At 41.3% G+C, this 16,322-nt stretch overlaps 1 protein-coding gene across 20 annotated transcripts in view; it reads left to right on the forward strand.

Annotated features, from left to right (window-relative positions):
* Positions 1 to 4,217: 4,217 nt before the first annotated feature.
* Positions 4,218 to 16,322, forward strand: part of CSDE1 (cold shock domain containing E1) — a 28,326-nt gene continuing 16,221 nt past the window's right edge. The window contains exons 1-7 of one of the 20 annotated variants that reach the window (XM_083746002.1): positions 4,218 to 4,417; positions 8,634 to 9,025; positions 9,671 to 9,830; positions 11,877 to 12,026; positions 13,679 to 13,877; positions 15,647 to 15,756; positions 16,108 to 16,200. In XM_083746002.1, the coding sequence (XP_083602128.1) occupies positions 9,705 to 9,830; positions 11,877 to 12,026; positions 13,679 to 13,877; positions 15,647 to 15,756; positions 16,108 to 16,200 (678 nt within the window). In that variant the 5' untranslated portion in view covers positions 4,218 to 4,417; positions 8,634 to 9,025; positions 9,671 to 9,704. Of the gene's footprint in view, positions 4,418 to 4,654; positions 4,912 to 8,633; positions 9,026 to 9,670; positions 9,831 to 11,876; positions 12,027 to 13,678; positions 13,878 to 15,646; positions 15,757 to 16,107; positions 16,201 to 16,322 lie in introns of those variants that run through there. The other 19 variants (XM_083746005.1, XM_083746015.1, XM_083746017.1 and 16 more) reach the window with 19 other exon arrangements.

Below are 16,322 nucleotides of genomic sequence, written 5' to 3' on the forward strand. Positions count from 1 at the left end.
TATTATATGTTGTGGCACTTTTTGTACTGTGGATAATTTATGGACTTACTTTACCATTGGCCAGTACCATTGTTTGCTGATTAACCATTTGGACCATTGCAAGTTACGTTCTGTATTTATCTGCAAATTAGGCTGAGTAAAGGGAACTGAAATTGGCATATGCTGGCTATAAATAGGTGTCTAGTGCAACCATGTTTATCAAACCAATTAAACCCTTAAGAATTTCATAAATGCCTATATTTAACTTTGTAAAACCAAGTTTTATTTCAGTCATTGTCTGAAACAAAATGTACACATTCTCCTTCATACATGAGAATGACAAAAGCGAGCCTGTTTTCAAACCTAATTAGTAATTAGCTTTTCTCTAAAATATAGTCTAGGACACACAATATGAAATACAGTAAGTTAAAAGTACAATTCAAGCTGTTACCACTGCAACAGTACAATCCTATACATGTCTACTCTATTAGGCCTCCTCTCCCTCAATTACCACCAGGCCGCAGCCATTCCATCAGGCTGCCACAGTGGGAGAGTGAGGAAGCAGGGCTCATTCCATCAACCAGCCAAAAGACCAGCTCCATCATGTGCCTCCTGCCTCTGAGCTGTTTCTAGGCCAGCTGGTCATTGTGAAAACTAATCTTTAATAATGGGCACCTGAGTTGCTTTTTGGTCTTTTCTCCCTTGCCCCTTGTGTTTTGAGATGGTAAGCCTGCAGGCAAGGTCTGTCTTGTTTTCATTGATTAGATGTAAGCCACACTGTGAACATTTTTAGAGTGGGGTACAAAAGCCACTCTGTGAACATTTTTAGAGTGGGGTACAAATGCTCCAAATAAATGAATTGTTTTTATTTAATTTGGGTCTTTGAGTTAGTGTAGCATCCTAAGGCTAAAGCAAGGTTGGGAAACCATTTTTAGCCAAATGGCATCATATCCTTTTGGGCAACATTTTGGGGCTTGTGTGCAAGTGAACGGGTCTGGAAGGAAAAGTGGATTGATGAATGGAGGTAAATGTTACAAAGGGTCACAGTCAGCTAGTTTCTAAATGCACATGTACTTATCTGGATGTAGGACAGAGGTGTAAGAACGCATTCCTGCCGGGCAGAAACCAATGCAGAGTGAAGCAGGCCCAGGGAGGGATGTGTCTTGGGGAGAGTTTTGACGCCCAGATAAAGGAGCTTGGCCTGAAGTTCTTCCCTGGGCTAAAACAACATAATCAAAAGTGTAAATGTCAGTCAGTATTACCAACAGGAGATGAAAATGCCTTCACTTGCCAGTAGGTAAGGTAAAGGTAAAGAATAGCATCTGTGTAGAGAGACTGCCAGTCAATGCTCCCTAGTCCACCAAAGAGAGATCCTTGACATGGAAAATACATCAGATATTGTATCCTTTGGAGAGTAAAAATATTGTCTGGTTCATACCTGATCATAACCCCTTCATCTGTAGTTTAATTGGAGATGTAGCCAATGGAAAACAAGGTAACCTGCACCTTTGCCCTTCAAGAAAATTACTTTGGGCCATAATGAATCGAATGTGGAGATATCAATCTATCTAAAAAGAGCAATTTGGTTAGGCATTTAATTCTAACTTGCAAACACAACAGTTTGTGATAAAATTTGGCTTCCTCTAGCAGCTTTCTGCTATCCTGCTAGGCACTGACTGAAATTACAAGGGAGAGAGAACCTAACAAAGTAGAATGTTCAGTATTTTTCAAACAGAAACAAGTTTCTTTCAGGTGGCCACTGAGTAAAATTATCCTTCCCTCTTATCTGTACAAATGTGCTTCTTTATCAGTCTTTTCCTATAAGTCATGTTTTGCAAATAATCTGCGGCTTCCTACCTCCCACAAAACAATTACCACCTTTGTTTTAGAAAATAGGCATTCAGTTACCAGCCCAAGATTTCACCTAATTTACAGTGATGCTCATAATGGTTTGGACCTAAAAGTAGAGTGAGGTTGCTTTGGCTCATAGAAGGGGGCCTTGTTTGCACTCTTCATTGCAGCAACACCATACACCCTTAAAAATTATCTCCTGAAGGTTGGAGAACGATCCAGTGGCTTTGGAGGGTGGGGAGAGACTACATTTGCAGGGGGGGGGGAATCTGCAACCCTATCATGAGTGTGCAGAAATACCTTCTGTGTGTGCATGTTGGAACTGGAGTCCAAGCCTCTGATTGGTTCACTAAAAGCACTGCCTTTGAGTCAATAAGGACAGGGCATCGCAACCTGCTTCAAGGTAATTCACTGACACAATCAGGGTTATGTCAACAGCCACTGTTGCTAGATATGGCATGCCAATATCCTGCATAGCTGTCACAAAAAGTAATTTATGTGCGCTCCTAAATCCAGTTAAGGAAGTTGCATACCATATTTTGCTGATACATAGTAATTACTATTATGGAGTTGCAATTATAATCCAATGCAACAGGCTAAACTAGTCTGACTAGCCTTGGTTTATTTACCCTACTTCCAAGCAAAGTGGTGTACCATGCAATGTTGCTGTTGTGTGGGAGATGATTCATAGGTGTATGTGTGTGTGTGTGTGTGTGTGTGTGAGAGAGAGAGAGAGAGAGAGAGAGAGAGAGAGAGAGAGAGACTGAGACTGAGACAACTATGTGACACCTTGCACAGAGGTCCCAATTTGTTTGTGTTTTATAGAAAAGGGAACTGGAGGCTTCTTGGTGGTCAAAGGTGTAGGAAGCTGCAATTCCAATTTGGGGATCAACTGTAGCTCAGATAGAGCATCTGCTTTGCATGCAAAAGGTCCCTGGTTCAATTTCCTAAAACCCAAGAGAGCTGATGCCAGTCAAGGTAGACAGCACTGAACTAGATGGGCCAATGGTCTGACTCAGTAGAAGGCAGTTTCCCATGTTGCAGGTAGTTCTACAGATACTCTTATTGTAAACGGAGCCAGCCATTCAGTAAGATAGAACTAAAAAGGTGGAGCCAATAGGCAGCTCCTAAAGTGCAAGGATGTTTCCAGCATGAACCTTGAGATATTTGTGGTGGTGAACAAAGGGGGATTTAAAATGTATTAGAGGAGGAAATGATAGCCCTGTGAAACATTATAAATCCTTTGTTCCCTGTCTTCTTGTCTCCGTTCATTTTTCTTACAGCCACCCCGTTCGTGTGCCTTTTGCTTCCTCTGCATAAAGCATTGTTAATTCTCCCTCTGCCATTCCCCTTTTCTAGCCCCAAGTATTTTTGCAGGGGCCTTAGGGCATGCCCAAGCAGCTGTGTTAATGAGACTCTCTGCTTACATAGGTTATTACACAAGCTGCTTTGACTCTTCACATTAGTCTGCAGCTGAAATAGCTTAGTTTAGACTGGTCAACCTGCCATATCAATGCTTCTTACTTCCAGGAAAAATAAGAGTAATGGAGGGATGAGAGGTGTGGAAAAGCACACTATGCCAAACTAGGAAAGCTGACAATAGTTATGGTTGCCAATGCAAGGTAATTCCCAGTGCCTTAGGCTACAAATCCCTACACATCATTCTGAATTGGATACATCTACCCATCTTACGTGAGGGAAAGGAAGTAGATGCAGGGCTGGCTGAGGGAAAAGGCAAGATGGTTAACAGGTGAAGCTTATTCCTGCATGGAGATGGGTATAGCTTCCCCTGCTGAATCTTTCTGTTGTGCAGCTGCTTAGAAGTGCAAGAGGCACGCAAGAAAATAAAAAGTGGTATTCCTAGACTGCGGTCTGGAAACTGCCTGCATTGTAGGCATGTGAAATTATGCAGTGGGGTGGGGTAGGTGGTGCTAGCAGCCAACCATATGTCTATAGACATTGGGCATCCTGGCACTGGGGCTAATAGCCATAGGCATCTAATTGGACAATATTGGAACAGGATGCTGGGCTAGACGGGCTGCTGGCCTAATCCAACCGGCTCTTGCGTGAGGGGTGATGGGAATTGGGAGTCCAGTCCAGCAACATCTGGAGGGTCACAGGTTTTCCGTTCCTGCTGCAAAACAACTGGACATTTCACATCCTTCCGCGGAGGGTTTGCAATGTTATTGTGTCATTGTGCTGGTTTGATTAGGTGCCTTCCGTTTGCCGGGCTCATGGTTCTCATGACCTTTTTTACACACACACCCATCTTTTCACATTTTGCAATAAAGATGCAATTCGTGCATCTCAATACCGCCCGGCGTCCCTTTAAGCAGCGGCTGCCCTGAAAGGCGGCCAATAAGTAAACAGAGAGCAAAGGCGCGCATGCGCTTTTGCGCGGCTACTTATCCCGAAGCCTCCCTTAGAGCCCGAGCTCCCGCTTCCACCCCCCCGCCCGGCCTTGCTGCGCACGCGCGGAACCGCCCTCCTCTCTGCCCGCGAGTCTCGCGAGAAGCCGGGATTTATTCCTACGTGCTGTGCCGTGCTGCTCATGGCGGCGCTGGAGCGGGGGCGCTGAGCTGTTGGGGTAAGTGGGGTTGTCGCTGCCGGGAGGCCGGCAGCCTCCTCTGCCCGCCCGGCGCGACCTTGACAGTGGCGGGCAGGGAGAGCCGAGGGGGCTTGGAATGTCGCCTGTCACTCTGTCCCAGGGACCAACGGTCTAGCGCGGGGGGAACCCCTCCCCCACCCGCCGTGTGCCCTGCTCGTTTGACAGACGGGCGCAAAGAGGCGGGGGGGGGCGGGAAGGGAAGGAGAAGCGAGAGAAAGGGAACCTTGCTGGGCCGAGCGGGCTCCCTCGCTCTCTTCTCTCCCCAGCTTCCGTTTGTCTCCAGGCAGGGGCCTAAAGAGAGGGAGGGAAAGGGAGCGGACTGGTTGGCCCGAACCCCGACATCACTACGGCTCCCAATGTGCACCGCGCGACTGGCCTTCCCTCGCAGGGGCCGCTGGGGCTTGGAGTTCAGGGGCGCGGTGCTCTGGGCGGCCGCGGCGATGGAAAGCACTCCAACTCCCGGCGCGGCTCCTGTAAGCTGCGCGGCCACTGGGCCTTCTGGGGGGTGGAGTCCTGGCACCTCGTTTTCGGCGGAGCGAAGTGGGAGACGGGAACTACCTCTCCCGGCATGCAGCGTGCGGGTGCGGGGAGGGGAAGAGGAGGTCAATCTTCCTTTGTGTGAGGGGGAGCGGTCGCCATTTTCCTTCTCTCCCTCGCTCTACCCCCACCGCGCCCCAGCCTCGAGAGAGGGGCAGATAGTGGACACGCCCCAGGCGCCTGAGGGGAAGAACGTGCCCGTCGGTGTAACCGGCCGGAGGGGCGCCCAGGGCTGGATTCCGGCCTTGGCTCGCCCCCAGGCGCAGCAGGGCTGGGGCTTTGGGTTTCCGCATCCTTTCCTTTTCGGATGCGGACCCCCGCCCCGCAAGCGTTAGATCGCCCCTCAGTAGTAGGAGCCACCATCTTGCTGCCTCAGTGCCATGTGCTGTGGCTTTCTTTAATGTGATGCTGCGGCACAGGGTGGAATGGCCACCCGTAACTCCTTTCGCTCATGTGGGCAGCGGTAACGAAGCTGAGGAAACAGACGATTGTCTGGCACCGCTCTGCGGGCATCAGAAATCCGTTTTGAGTGCTAACCCTACAACTAGGCAATTCAATTCATTTGCTGCAATATAAAACTATAAAGGCATTGTAATCGCGCATTCAGATCTCAGAGCAATATTTTGAGGCTTTCTTCAATTATTATTACATACTACCTAACCAACATATTCGCCCTTTAGGTTATAAGCATTAAATATGGGTGTAGTCTGATCCGTAAGCCCCCTTTAAGAATAAAGCCTTCTTAATTATATTGATGCCTTTGATTTGCTGGTGACTTTGTCTCCAAACGATGACTATTTGCTTATTTACTCAGTGGGAAAGGGGTATATAACAATACTGAATTCATAAAAGCGATATTGAATTGCAGTGCACTCCTGTGTGTGTGTAACCATGTGTGTGTGTGTGTGTGTGTGTGTGTATACACACACACACACACACACACACACACTCTCTCTCTCTCTCTCTCTCTCTCTCTTGGGAGTAAACCCACTAAATTTGGTGGTCCTTTATCCTAAGTATATATGCATGGTTACAGCTGAAACCCATACATGTCTATTCAATAGGATTTGCACTCAAAAATTATGTTTTGGATTGCATTCAGCCTCCTGTATAATTTCCTTTAATTACTGCTATCTCTTAATTGCATGTGGATTCTTCTGATCTTGATTACCAATATTATATTTAGCGGATACCAAACAATGTTTTCAAAGACAAAACTCTTTGGTAGATGTCTCTGGAAACATGTAGCAATGCCTTGTTAGTGTTGCAATCTAAATATGGCTGCCACAGCTTACATCAGCTGTGTAGACAATGTACAGAAAACCTGACTCATGTCAACAAAGTACAAAAAAAACAAAGATCACTTAAGTCATAAGGGGGGAATACAATTGAACTTGCTTTTTACTGTGCCTAACTTGAGCTAATCCTTTGTGGATTTATGTGTTATCCCAGAGTCTGCTGCATTGGAGGCTTGGCAGCTGCACTGGGTGTTTGCCATTGGGAGGAGTATTTATAGCAGCTGAGCTGAAAAGTAAAGAATTTAAAGCACAGACATGCACACTACTGATTTCACTGAACTACAGTCCAATGCTTCACAACATGGGAGGATAACATATTTTGCCACCAAGTACAGGGAATAGTTAGGTTTAAACTGATTTAGAAGCAAGCCCTTCTAAGCTTGGAAGTTCTGTGTAAAATATGCATAGGAATTAAGACTACATTCAGTGGAATGGGCACTCTTAAGCATGCTTATATTGAAGTAATAACTTGGTTTTAGTTGAATTTAATTTCAATGATGTGCTTAGTAGTACAGCATAACAGCATTCTAGATTACACCAGCTAAGCTAACCTGGTTCTATTCTTACAAAAATGTTCAATTTTCTTATCCTGCATGCTGACCTTCCTACTTTGATTGGCTAGGAGAGATTTGGGATGTTCCTCTTTTGCCTTACTAAGTTTCTTGGTCTGTTTTTAACTGTGCTAACTGTACAGCAACAATAATATGTGGAAACACTTACTATTCAAGAGATGTTGTCTTTCCTCCATGATATGTTATCTTTCCCCAAAACATTGTGGGTTAGGAAAGACTACAGAAGTATAAAAATAAAGATGTGGGGTTTTTGGTTTTTTTAAACAACTATTTACTCATGTTCTCTAGCTCTTCCTGCTCATTCCCCTCTCAAGATCACAATCCCTTTTCACTCTCCTTCCCTTTATGTTAGCTGGCTCAGCTGTTGCACAGCTTCATTCTGCATTCCATGTCCAGTGAAGTTTGGATGCTGGAAAAAAATTATCACTAGGGCCAGATTTATCTATCCGTTACTGCATCCTGACTATCATATAGGAAAAGAAATATGTAGCCCCTTCATTAATGAGAAAATACATTACATAGATGCTGTTGATTATTTATTATTAGTGTATTATAAAAGACAAAGTAATAAAAGCTAGTTAAAAACCATAGTTAAAATACACCAAAACATATGTCTAGAGACAATGAATGAAACAAACACTAATAGATTACTGCTGGATAAATGTTTAATGTTTATTGTATTTGTTTAAAAACCAATTTAAAATTGTGTGGTTTGGTTTTAAAAAAACACACTCATTAAGACCAGCAGTAAAATACAGTTTGCCATGGCAGTGGCCCAGTGGTCAGTATTGTCTGCACCTTAGTTTTCAAAGTCCTGTTTGAATAGGAAGGTCCTGGCCTGCCAGCAGAAGAGGAAGCCAGTTTAACTTCTCTTGGGTGGGAATCCCATAATATGGGAGCAGGCACAGAAAAGGCCCTCTTGTGTCTCCGCCAACCATGTTGATGGAACCGAGAGAAGGTGTACACCTGAGGTTCTTAGCACCCAGGCAGGTGTGTGTGTGTGTGTGTAATGTACTGTTTCTTCCTAGTGCATTGGGTTTGGAAACAAATTCAAATACACAACTTAAAATATAACTTTTGCATTTGTCTTCTGCTATAACTGGCAGGCTCAGGATGAAAAACAAATTAAAACAAAAATATACTTGCATGTTTCAACTCTTAAATCTTTTAGCAGTGTCCTTTGGTATTGGCCCAGATAAACTGCAGGGATTGGTTTGGACAAGCAGTTTACGGCAAATCTTTGTGCTACCTGCGCAGTTATGCTTGTTGTTGATATTATATAATAGCTTTAAATATTACAAATTATTGTACTTTTACGTTAGAGCATGATAATATCAACATTTTTAGATTACCATACTGCTTTCCTAGAAAGCAAGTAAAAGTTCATTTAGGAAAGAAATAGACATATTTCTGCTTTTGCATATCTGTGGCGATTCGTGTTTGTCTCTGATCTCTGTTCCTGAAGCAACAGGAGTTTATATTCTAGTTGTGAAAATGTTTATGACTCAAATACATGCTTATAAACGTATTGAAACTGGTTAAGAAGGCCTGATTAGTATATAAGCATTAGAATTTACTAGTAATTTCTGAGATTCTAACCAGATGTTATGTTCAGTGCAATTTAGGATTTGAGCTTAGTAAAAAGGTAGAAGCTTTTTTCAAGCATTAGTAAAACTTTGGAGTTGTGAGAAAGATCTGCTCAGAAGGTTGGGATCACATCTGTTAAGTGTCCAAAATGTCTAAAAGTTGTGGCATAATAGACTTCTTATTTGTTTGTTTTCTCTCCAGTATGAAGTGTAACAGAACAGAATTTACCACCTGAAACTGCTGCTTCAAGTTCAGATCAGGAAAGGAACACATCACATCGTAACAACAAAACAAGACCAAAGAAGAGTAAAATTTACACTGAAGACACAACACTTGATCTGAAACAAGAAGTTTGTGCCTACTCAACAGCTTCAAAAGAGCACGTCCCAACGCTGCTAGTAGTCTTTGTTTTCTTCAGTGCTGTGCTGAAACTGCCCAGTACAGCACCAGTTATTCCTTATTAGCTTGATAGATCACTTGTCTCTTGCTATCTCTTTTTTTTAACAATAGCAATCTTCAAACTTTGAAACGTGTGCTGAAACGAAGAATTCGCGAATACTACTGAAAGTGCAATATTAGAATATCACTGCGAGGTTGGTGCATGTACTCGTTAAAACAGTAATAGATACTGGAATTAAAACTACTGTTTGACATGAGTTTAAATAATGCTTTTATTTAAATCCTGACTACCTTCATTTGGTCAGAATATCAAAAGCAGAGCTAACATCTGGCTGTGGTGCTTATGTGTTTAAATGATTCAAGTTCATCAGTATTGCCATTTGGTTATATTTGCTGAGCTAACTGTGGAATGCAATCTTATCATTGTAGCTATTTCATTAAGCTTTCTGCTACTATTTTCCAGTTTCTCCCTTTTGAAATCAGTTTACTCTAATGCTATAAGTCTGGATCTCAAACTTTCTCCATATCCTTCTCCCAATTACTAGTATCGGTCAGTGAGTCTCCATTTCATAAGCTGATAGGTTTAAATGTTAATTGTCTGCTATAAGGACAGCTGAATTAATAGTAACCATGAGTTCAGTTAGCATCCAGCTTCTGCTCTCCATTTCAGAACCCCTCTTGAGGTAAAATAAAGCTATTAAATGCTTCCTTAACTAGCACATCAATCCCTTCTTGTCTTAATATGTTAGGAGGCTGCCAGAATGGCAGCTTTTTATGACACTGGATAAGTGGCAGATATACATTGACAAGGTTGTCTTGTTTGATTTTGTTATATGCAGCATTATAAAATTAAGTTGAAACAGGCGTAAAAATATGGCAAGCACCTGGAAAGAATTTGTTGAATTTTCCATGCCGTCTTCTCCCCCTACTGCATACGTTAGTGCCAACCTGGGCAATGCATCTCCAGTCGGACTGAATTTATCACCTTATGGCCAATCAGTAAGTTCTTTTGCCATACTAGCAATATTCTTAAGGGTAAAGCCAAGCTAGCTCAGATGGTGTGATGCAACAACCTCCTTTGAGCAAAGAAAAAAATAAAATGTGGCCAGTTTGCAGATTACTAGCAGAAACGTCTGCTCATTTTGGAACCTCTTATTAAACAAAGCATCCTATAACCCTGCCAAAGTGCAGTGAGCAGGCTAAAACACTCTTAATTTGAGAGTTTCAGTTTGAAAATCATTTCACACTCACCCCTCATTCCCAACCATTCTTTTCATTGGTCATTGTACCAGGCCTAGTTCCTGTTTCAGGGCAATTGGTTACCTCTCCAGCTGTTTAAAATCAAAACTGCCCTAATACTTAGATAATTTTGGGTTTCTTTTGTTATTTCTCTGGAAAACCCCAAAACAGAGAGATCTAAAGCTTCCTTCAAATGGCCAAAGGCAGCCGATTCAAAATTTGAGCCTTTTTGAAAATGAGCAGAGTATACATCTGCCAAATTTTCTTGTCTGTGACAACTCCACGTCTATCTGGAATACGGTTGATAGCTAGCTAGTTGAAACATGTCCATCCTCAGCCTTTACTAGCATGGAAATTGTTCAGGGGTTCTCCCCAAAAGCCTGTAAGATTGGCAGCGAACTACTAAGTTTAAAAGTTTATGTCCTTGAGAGACAATGTGTTTGTTCTCTTGTCTAGCATAGTTAAATGCTGGGGAAGGGGCTCTCTTCAATCCTCTAAAGACTTGTTTATTACTCAATAATGAAATGGAAAAGTAGTTGTGATGCCATAAAGCATAATTAGGCAAAATTCTCAAGCCTCAAGATCGTATTTCAAAATAATTGAGGGCTGCTGAAATGGAATTATAAGTGGAGCCCAGAAAAGGGCCATAACACAGTGGTAGAGCACATACTTTCCCATATACAAGGTTCCAGGCTCAATCCCTGGCAGTTTCAGTTAAAAAGCCCTTTCAACAGGGCTTTGTTGTAAGACCTTGTTTTAAATAACATTCAGCAGCTGCTGATCATTAGCACTGAACTAGATGGACTAATATTCTGATACTTTATAAGGCAAATAATATTCTTAAAATAAGAAAATAATCCAGGAAAAAAGCTTCTAAAATTTCTTGTTCATTGCCCTAAAAACCCTGAAAATGACTGCTACTGTACATCAGTGTAGGAATTTCTTTCCTGCATTATGGATTTGACATAGTAAACAGTAAACCAGCAACTGTTCATGAATACAATACTGGTGCAACATGCTCTGTAGAATAGAGGCCGTAAATTGTTGCTGGAGCAATTTCACTTCAGTTCATCTCTGTGCAATACAGTTGATGTTTGCTTAAATTTATTAAATAAAGGTTGAGGAGAACTGAGACCAGCTGTTATCTTGCTGCCAGTGTTCCTGGTGTCCTAAATTTAGTTAATGACCAGTTTTGAAGTGCTCATTACTTGAAATTCAGGTACTAGTCTCTCTTCTCCAAATCATGAGAAGGAAAGAAAGACTTGGCCTGAACCCTTAGGGTTAATGAACAAAGATAACATAGCGTTATCTGTGTAAAATTCCAGTTTTTGAATTGTACTGTGTGAATGTACTCTAGAACCTATGTAACAAGCAGTTTTTCTGTGTCTCATTAATAGTGCCAGTTCTTCTGCTATCCCTTTCAAATGGGAAAATATAAAATGCTATTATAATTCTATCTGGACATACTGTTTGCTGCAGTGCAAGAACATGCAACATGTTCCAACTCTGAGCTCAATCCATTACTCAGTTATTTCAAATGACACTTCTCCCTTGTGAGTACTTTTGTGTAAGAGCTGGTCAGAGTTCTGGTAGTATGAGCAAATCAGAACATTGTTGGAGAGGAATTGACCTAGAAATAGTGCTTGCTAATACTATTTATACTGTAATCCTATTTTTAAAAAAGAAATTTGGATTGATTGCTTTTGACTTCCAGCTCTCTTGAGAAATGGAATTTGATAATTACTTGGATGTGTTTAAAGATGTGCTAACTATTGACTAGTTATACTGTGTACTATGTTATCACAGCTGTATGAGATGGAGAACCATTATACTGTGTCATCAGATCCTCTCCCCCCTCCTGCAGCTCCCCCTCCTTCTCATCCTTTACCTTTCTCTTCATCTTCTACTTCATCCGGGTCTAAAAAACAGAAGAGGACCCCTCTTTATCAGAGATCTGTAAGTCAGGGCAACTTGACAAACATGGAATCTTAGCATGGGGATCCTTTGCAGTTAACTCATCTCTGTATATGTTCTCACTTCTAACTTCACTGATATTAAATCTCCTCAACAGGTTAAAGGATAAAATTCCACTTGAACCAGCTGGAAATCTTGCTGGGTTCTTAAAAGGTGCTTTCCTGTATCTGTTTCAGAAACTTAATGAAAGCTTGGTCATGTGTGTCTATGTGTTGCAACTTCATTTTATTCATTCTGATAAGTTGATTGAATGTATCTTGCCCACTTAGATTTATTTTCCTAAATCTTCGAAAGAATGATGGCATAGATAATATAAATTCCACTTGATACACTTGTAATAGGAAACAGTTTATAGCAAGCACCTTCTCCAGATGCATTAATTTCTAAGTAGGGAGTTGTTGCATCTTATGTTGCCAAAAAATGAGTTGCAGTATATCTTAGTGCTTTTTGGTTGGCATGTGTACAAGGGGTTTCTGTTCTTGTTTCTTTGCAAGAAGAGAAATGACCACTATTCTGTATTTCATAATGTTATCTTAGTGCCTGTACTAGTTGACAAAAAACCAAAGTCTCTTTCAGCCCAATCCTATACTCAGAAATCCCACTGAGTTCAGTGGACCTTGCTCCTAAGTAATTGTCCATAGGAGGATTGCCCACATGCATCTCCAAAAGCTATATGTGGGCTTAGAATCTGGCATTGTCCTTGGTGGGTAGGTCAACTCTGATTAATAATGATGACAGCAAATGGCATTATTACCAGCATAATGAGTAAGGATCTGTTTGGTTAAAACTGTGCTGTTGGACTATTGTGTTTAGAGCTTCTTACACTTGAAACTTTCGTGCACTTAATGGCTCTTTGGAGTTGCAGGAATTTTAGGTTTGCTTTCTTAAACAGATACACAGGAAACTGCAACATATCTGTAAAATATATGGTCTCAAAATGCATGATTTTGGCAATTTCTTGCCTTGAGCCCTTTGACTTGCATGATATGTTCACTGATTCTTCTAACAGCAAAAGTTAAATGATACTCTAATACTAACTTATCTCTGGATTTGATTTAACTTAAGATAGCAAAATTGTTTTTAAAGCATATTTATATCTATGTGTTTCTAGAAGATTAATGAGAATTCAGCAGGGCAGTTTTCCCTGTTTTCTGGCATTAACCAATGCATTTATGGATAGAGAAGGAGCATTTAAGCTGAAGGAGTACAGCAAAGAATTATGAAAGTTCATAAGATATTAGGCCTCCAGTTCAACAAGGGTAGAGTAGGTGCTAATGGAAATTGCCTTAAGATTAGCAAGCTTTTGTCTTTGCTTTCTTGGTAGCCTTCTTTGGCAAAGGCAAGTTTATACTAATGACTAATTTTGAATAAAGTATTAACTTTATTCTGTATATAATGGGAAAATATAATGCTATATTAACTGCATATAGATAAATCCTACAAGGTAAATGTGGTTTCGTTACTGATGGATCTCAGCTAGACAAATAGTGTACACAAGCTGTGCCTTAGCTGTCAGAAACTTGCTTGCTTATCTGATGCTCTTTAATGCACAATATGTGTTCTGTGTTCCCTTAAGTATGAAAGGTGATGGGAATTGCTTTTGGAGGATTTCACAAGTTATCTTTTGCTTTCAGATGAGCTTTGATCCAAACCTTCTCCATAACAATGGACACAACGGGTACCCCAATGGTACTTCTGCAGGACTGCGTGAAACTGGGGTTATTGAAAAACTGCTGACCTCCTATGGATTCATTCAGTGTTCAGAACGGCAAGCTAGACTGTTCTTCCACTGTTCACAGTATAATGGCAACCTACAGGAGCTTAAAGTGGGAGGTAATTCATCTGGTGGAATTCTCTGGGTTCATAACTGAGGCTCTTTACATGTGTGATGAGGATTAGCACCTCTTAACACTAGTCAATAGTAGTTAAACCAACCACTGGTTGAGAGAGCCAAAGTGAGGCCTTGTGTTTCAATTTATGATAATTTTTTGTTTTAGTTTCCCACTTTCTGTGGATTGTTTTTATGTATACTGCTTAGAAATGCAAGTAAGTAATATAGAAATGTAGTAAATAAATGATAGATAGACAGACAGACAGACAGACAGACAGATAGGCTTAACTATATGGATACTTCTATGATGAAGCTATATTGAGTAGAGTAGAGTAGAAACTGGTTTCCCATACTGTGTTCTGGGAAGCTCTTACTTGTTCTTCAGTAGAATGGCTGATAAGTTTGCTCACCACTACAGACTGCTATCAGGGTGGGATGTAGGGCTCATGTTGATCCCCTTATTTACTAACTGCATGGCCAGGCTATTTGTTTCCTGTGTACAGTTAAGTGCTGTTTTTAACTTCTAAAGCCCTAAATGGTTTGGAGCCAGGCTATAATAAAGGCCACTATCTTCTGTATAATCCTGCCCAAGAGCTGAGGTCTTTCACAGAGGCCCTTCTCACTGACTCTTCAACAATTTCAAAAAGTGATAGTCCTTGAGGGCCATTTCTGGGATGGCCACCTCCTTTAAAATTCTGTCTCTCAGGCAACACTTAACTGCCTGTCTTTAGGAGGATAGCTTAAATAGAAAAGTTTTATCAGACATTTGTGCTCTTGCTTGTGCTGCTGTGAGTTTTACTGTTTTCTACTGGTTTTTAGTGCACACTGCTCTGATCTCACAAAGGAAGATGATGATACAAATTATGTAAAATAAATAATTTTTCCATTGCACTGTGCAGCTACAGGAGGCAGTTGTGTGTGTTCTAGAATGCACTCAGTTTCTCTCTGGCAGGGCTGGAACACCTGTGGCTCTCAAGGTTGCCTGAGCTACAATTCGCACAACTCATTACCATTGGCCAAGCTGGCTGGGGCTGATGGGAGTTGATATCCAACATATAGAGGGACAGAGATTCAGTATCCTTAAGGTAGAGCAACAGTGAGGCCCAATCTGTGTGCCCTCACAAGGTAATTATGGTCCTAAAAATACAAGAGCCCTGCTGGATCAGACCAAAGGCATATTTAATCAATTATTCTTCTCACAGTGGCCACCTAGATGCCTTTGGGGACCCTAGAATTTGCTTCAGCTTTTTATAACACTTAGAGTTGTTTTGGTAGATGAAGAAATGTGGTGGAAAATACCTCCAGTGTCATAAAGTTGTGAAACCAGTGGACTAGAAGAATGGGCTGTGAATGCTGTACAGAAAGAGCCTCTCATTTTGCCTACTCTTGAGTTCATGAGCCAGAGTCACTGACCGAGGAGAATACAGTCATGTTTTAAATTGTTATTTTGATCTTAGCATGCACGTGCAAGATAAATGCCACTGACTGAGATCCAGGGGAACAATTTACATGCAAGCAACTCATTGGGCTTTTTTGTAGTTTTCGAGAGTTCTATCCTCAGGCAATCCTCCCTGTCTCCAATATTACACAGCCTCAAAAGCAGTCTTAAATTTGCATGCTTAATGCAAATTTAAGACTACTTTTGAGGCTGTGTAGTATTGGAGACAGGGAAGATTGCCTGAGGAAAGGTAAAGGTGTGCTTGCGAATTATTCCTGTTAAGTGTTACTAGACTGGTCCTGTGTCATTGATAAAACTTCAATTGCTTTACAGATGATGTTGAATTTGAAGTATCTTCTGACCGGCGAACTGGAAAACCAATTGCTATTAAACTGGTGAAGATTAAAACAGAAACATTACCTGAAGAGCGAATAAATGGACAAGTTAGTGGCTATGATAAGCTTTTTCCATGCATGCGATTTGCATCTGCTGTGGTCAGACAAACAAGGGCAGAGTTGAGTGTAGCATGCCTCTCCTTGGTTGCATAGAAATATTTTTCTCAAATTTAATTTTTTCCACTTGTTTTGGCAAGCGCGTAAAAACTGGGGTTTTACCTAACCAAGAACAATTCTTACAGTTAACAAAAGTACTGTAAGATATAAGCTTTGCAGCATGGCATACTGTTGTGGGTTACCTGTAAAGTGCATCCCCAAGTGTATTATAGAAAACTAACAGTCTGATGCATAATGCTGCCTCTGGAAATAATTAGCAATGGATTTTTTTTTGACTGGTAGGTTGTGTGTGCTGTTCCTCACAACTTAGAGAGTAAGTCTCCAGCTGCCCCGGGTCAGAGTCCAACAGGGAGTGTATGCTACGAACGTAATGGGGTAAAACTTATGTATTTACTTAAACTTTTTGACTGATCCTCCAATATGATTTAAACTAAAATACTTGCCAGAGTAGACAGTGAAAAAACTGTACTTGCTTTAAAAAGTTAAAATTTAAATTG

Source organism: Podarcis gaigeae, assembly GCF_964106915.1.
Source record: "Podarcis gaigeae genome assembly, chromosome: 6".
In the NCBI taxonomy this organism is placed as follows: domain Eukaryota; kingdom Metazoa; phylum Chordata; class Lepidosauria; order Squamata; family Lacertidae; genus Podarcis; species Podarcis gaigeae.